At 75.4% G+C, this 3,979-nt stretch overlaps 2 protein-coding genes across 3 annotated transcripts in view; one reads left to right on the top strand and one right to left on the bottom strand.

The window, feature by feature from the left end:
- TONSL (tonsoku like, DNA repair protein) overlaps positions 1-2,498 on the top strand; it is an 8,278-nt gene extending 5,780 nt beyond the window's left edge. For both annotated transcript variants that reach the window (XM_085320999.1, XM_085320998.1), the window contains exons 18-25: positions 20-170; positions 256-334; positions 480-781; positions 1,035-1,206; positions 1,277-1,449; positions 1,626-1,699; positions 1,797-1,930; positions 2,035-2,498. In XM_085320999.1, coding sequence (XP_085177125.1) covers positions 20-170; positions 256-334; positions 480-781; positions 1,035-1,206; positions 1,277-1,449; positions 1,626-1,699; positions 1,797-1,930; positions 2,035-2,228 — 1,279 coding nt within the window. In that variant the 3' untranslated portion in view covers positions 2,229-2,498. The remainder of the gene's footprint in view (positions 1-19; positions 171-255; positions 335-479; positions 782-1,034; positions 1,207-1,276; positions 1,450-1,625; positions 1,700-1,796; positions 1,931-2,034) is intronic.
- Positions 2,499-2,555: 57 nt separating this feature from the next.
- On the bottom strand, positions 2,556-3,934 carry VPS28 (VPS28 subunit of ESCRT-I; the record flags this gene model as incomplete). Its single annotated transcript, XM_085321001.1, has 5 exons — positions 2,556-2,882; positions 2,984-3,075; positions 3,192-3,245; positions 3,514-3,615; positions 3,827-3,934. Coding segments are annotated over 5 exons (474 nt in total), but the record flags the coding sequence as incomplete, so codon positions are not given.
- Positions 3,935-3,979: the final 45 nt, after the last annotated feature.

Here is a 3,979-nt window from a genome sequence, read left to right as displayed (position 1 = left end):
CTCGCTTGCCCGGCGGCAGCGAGAGCCGCGCCGTGGGCTGGCTGGCGGAGCAGGCTGCCCAGCGCTACTACCAGACCTGCGGGCTGCTGCCCCGGCTCACCCTGAAGAAGGAGGGGGCCCTGCTGGCCCCCCAGGACCTCGTGGGGGACGTCCTGCAGAGCAACGAGGAGGTGAGCGTGGGGCCGGGCCCTGCCGGCGCCCCGGTCCCGGGCCGTCCTCGGCTGCCGAGCCACCCGAGGCTGCTGTCGCCCGCAGGTGCTGGCCGAGGTGCAGTCGTGGGACCTGCCGCCCCTGGCCGAGCGGTACCGCAGGGCGTGCCAGAGCCTGGCCGTGGGTAAGGACCCCCCCCGACCCTCTGCAGAGCTGGGGAGGGGGCAGCTCGGCGGGGAGAGGCGCTGCGGGTTGGRACTCGGGGCACCCCCGGCCCCCGAGGCGGCTCCGAGCCGCCGGGGAGCCGTCAGCCTCCGCCGCCCTCGCAGAGCCGCACCCGCTGCTGCTGAGGGTCACGGAGCTGCAGGAGCAGAGCCCCGCGTTCAGCGCCGGCGGGCTGGCGCTGCGCCCCCCGCACCTCCCGCCGCTGCTGCGCGCCCTCAAGCTGCAGGCGCCCCTGCGGCAGCTGCGGCTGGCCGGCAGCGGGCTGGCCGACGGCGCGGCCGCCGAGCTGCTGGCCACGCTCAGCACCGTGCCCGGCCTCGTCCTCCTCGACCTCTCGGGCAACCAGCTCAGCGCCCGCGGCCTGCAGCTCCTCGTGCCCCAGCTGCCCGGCCCGGCGGCCTTCCAGGTAGGGAGAGGCAGCGCCTGGCCCCGGGGAGAGCGGCCCCGCTCTCCCGAGGGCTCTTCCCAGCACTCCGCCCCGTCTCCTCGGCCAGTCCTCGGCGCTGCCCTGCTTGGGACGAGGTTCGGGGCAGGGCGCAGTCCATCTGCGGGGGGCGGAGGGGACGGGAAGCGCCGYGGTCCCTCCCTGCGGGAGCCCCCGCACCGAGCCGGTGAGCGCGGTCGCAAGGCGGGGACGAGCTCACGTCCTCGCGTCGCAGAGCCTGGAGGAGCTGGATCTGAGCCTGAACCCCCTGGGGGATGCCGGCTGCCGGCCCCTGGCCCTGCTGCTCCGGGCCTGCCCCGTGCTGACGACGCTCCGGCTGCAGGCGTGCGGCTTCGCGGGCGGCTTCCTCCAGCACTGCCGCCTCTCGCTGGCCGGCGCCCTCGCAGGTGAGCGCTCCCGGGGCCGGAGGGACGCGGGGCCCTGCGGGGCCGGGCTAACGCGGGCGTCCGCTCCCAGGAGCCGTGCACCTGGAGACGCTGGCGCTGTCCTGCAACRCCCTGGGGCCGGTGGGGCTGGAGCAGCTCCTGCGCAGCCTGCCCTGCCGCAGCCTCGGCCGCCTGGAGATCGGCTCCGTGGCCGGAGCGGGCGGYGCGGCCCTGGCGGAGGCCGTGCGCGGGTACCTGACGCAGGTGAGCAGGGCCGCCCCGGCGTTCTGCCCCTCCGCGGTGGCGACGGGGCCGTCCCGCGGCCGGCACTTGCCCGCCCCTGCCTCCGGGGGAGGCCGAGTGGGGCAGAGCGGGGCGTGCGCGGGGCCGGTTTGCCCCCGCTCCGCTTCCCGCCCGCAGCTGCGTCTGCTCCCTCGCAGGAGGGCTGTGCCCTGACGCACCTGACGCTCTCCGGGAATCACCTGGATGACGACGCGGTCCTGGAGCTGGCCAGGTGAGGGGCCGGGGCCGCGGGGGTCTCGCAAGGCTGCGGGGGACGGGCTGGAGACGGCGGGTCGCCCTCGCTCCTCACCGCCTCCCCCTGGCCGCAGGTGCCTCCCCGCCTGCCCCGCTCTGGTCTCCCTGGATTTGTCTGCTAACCCCGGCGTCGGCACGGCAGGCCTGCGCGCGCTGCTCTCGGCCCTGGCGGAGCGGCGCGAGGGGCTCCGGTACCTCAGCCTGGCAGGTAGGGACGGGCCCGGCCCGCGGCAGCAGCGGCCGGACCCCGCGGCCTGGAGCAGGCGGCGGGGTGCTGCTGGCGGGGGCTGACGCCGGCRCCTTCGCTCGCAGGCTGCTCCGTGCAGGGCCCGCTGGACGGCGCTACCTGGGCCGCGGCCGCGGCCAGCGTGCGGGACCTGCGGCTCTGCAGCCGGCGCACCAGCCCCAGCGACCAGCGGGCCGCCGGCGAGGCCTGGCGCGGGCCCCCCGGCACGGCCCTGCGGGCCCTCACCCGGCACCATAAGCTCTTCTGCAAGAGCCTCTGAGGCTCCAGACCGCGGCGGCTCCGCGCCRGCAGCTCCGGGGATCGCCTCTCCGCTTCCACCTGGCAGCATCCGAACTCAGTGCTAGGGCGAGAACAGAGCGCGCCGGAACCGGTCCCCGCGCCGTGGAGCGGCGAGGCGGGATGGAGCCGAGGGTACGCTCGCGGCTCGGGCCGGGCCCTGGTGTGTGCTGTCGCGCGCGTTTTTATCCTTGGAACTGCTCTGAACACGACGCAGTATTTATGAAYACGGCTGGTGCTTTTTGGGGACGTGGACGGCGTTACCGGAGCGCCGCGCCTCCGGCCCGCGGCAGCCCGGGACGCAGGCGAATGGCGACCGCCGGCCAAGGAGGCTTTATTGCCCGCCCTCCGCGGTACAGGCGGCGCGCAGACCGGGCCGGCTGCAGCCGCCAACAGAGGCTGGAGCAGCTGAGCTGCTGCAGGTTGCTGGTGACGCTGGTGAAGCCTGGGAGGCAGGGCCCAAGCACCCAGACCGGGCGCTACGGGGATGTGGCGGCGGGCGCCGGGGAGCGGGGCGCCTCAGGAGTGCAGGAAGCGGTTGAAGGCGTTGTAGGCCGACTCCAGATCGAAGAGCATCTGCCGCACCTGGGAGTCGTCCAGCTCGTCGGAGGCRGACATGCCGCTGAGCGTCTGCAGCCTGCGCGGGCGGGGGCCGCGTCAGCGCTGCCGCAGGGCCGGCGCGGAGGGGCAGCGAGGGGCCCCGGCCCCACGGCACCTACCCCCCCCAGCAGCACTCACCACTGGTTCACCTTCTGCCGCCCCTCGAAGTCGGGGGGCAGGTGGCTCATGCGGTTCATCGTCTCCATCAGCTCCCGCAGGTCAGGCTGGATCTGGGGGCGGAGGTGGCCGGGGCTGGGCGCGGCGCCGGCGCCCGGCGCACCTCCGTGCCGAGGGCGCTCCCGCAACGCTGCGCACCTCCCCCCTCGCGCCCCCGGCGCCTACCTACCTCGTCCATGGCTCGGATCTCCAGGCGCAGCTTGTCCATCACCGTGATGAAGAGCTGCAAGAGAGACGAGACGCTCGGCTGCGTCCTTCCCCGCGAGCGGCTGCCGGGGAAGGCGACAGGCCCCTCGGCGCGACAGGTTCCTGCCGCCCCGCCGCAGCGAGCGAAGCGTAACGGGCAGCGCGTGGACCTCGGGGGCTCAGGCAACCCGTGAGCCGTGCCGSGGGACCCACCGCTGGCCGGGCACGAGCCTCGGGGCGGGCACGGCCCCGGGGAACCCGCACGCCAAAGCCGCCCCCCGCGAGGGGGCGCGGGGAAGACGTACAGAGACGATGTCGGCGATGCAGCGGTTCAGGTTGCCCTTGTCGTCCTTGATGGTGATGGGCCGATCCTCCTTGATCCTCTCCATGGCCAGCGGGCAGTCGAGCTGCGGGAGGCGAGGCCGGTCGGAGCTGGCGGCTGCGTGGGGAACGGCCCGGGCCGCAGCCCCGCGCTGCCGCTGCCTCCTCCACGGCGCGGCCGCGGAGGGCGCGCGTCCCGGGAGGGAGCGGTGCGCGCCGCCGCCTCCGCTTCTGGCCCTGTCCTCGTGGTGCCGAGGACCCTGCCTTCGGGTCGCAGCGCCGCGGAGCCCGACTCACCCGAAACTTGCGGCAGAACTCGTCGATGGAGCTGATCTCGGAGCCCTGCACCTGCTTGAGGGCGGCTTTGAACTGGACCAGGAGCCGGGAGCAGGCCGCGGTGTACCTAGGGCAGGGCGGGAGGGGGCACAGAGCCCCGCGTAAGAGCGGCTG

This window comes from Rhea americana, unplaced genomic scaffold (genome assembly GCF_003343005.1).
Source record: "Rhea americana isolate MKP2758 unplaced genomic scaffold, rheAme1 scaffold_673, whole genome shotgun sequence".
Lineage (NCBI taxonomy): Eukaryota > Metazoa > Chordata > Aves > Rheiformes > Rheidae > Rhea > Rhea americana.
The sequence above is the reverse complement of the archived record's forward strand: the minus strand, read 5'-3'. Positions and strand labels throughout refer to the sequence as shown.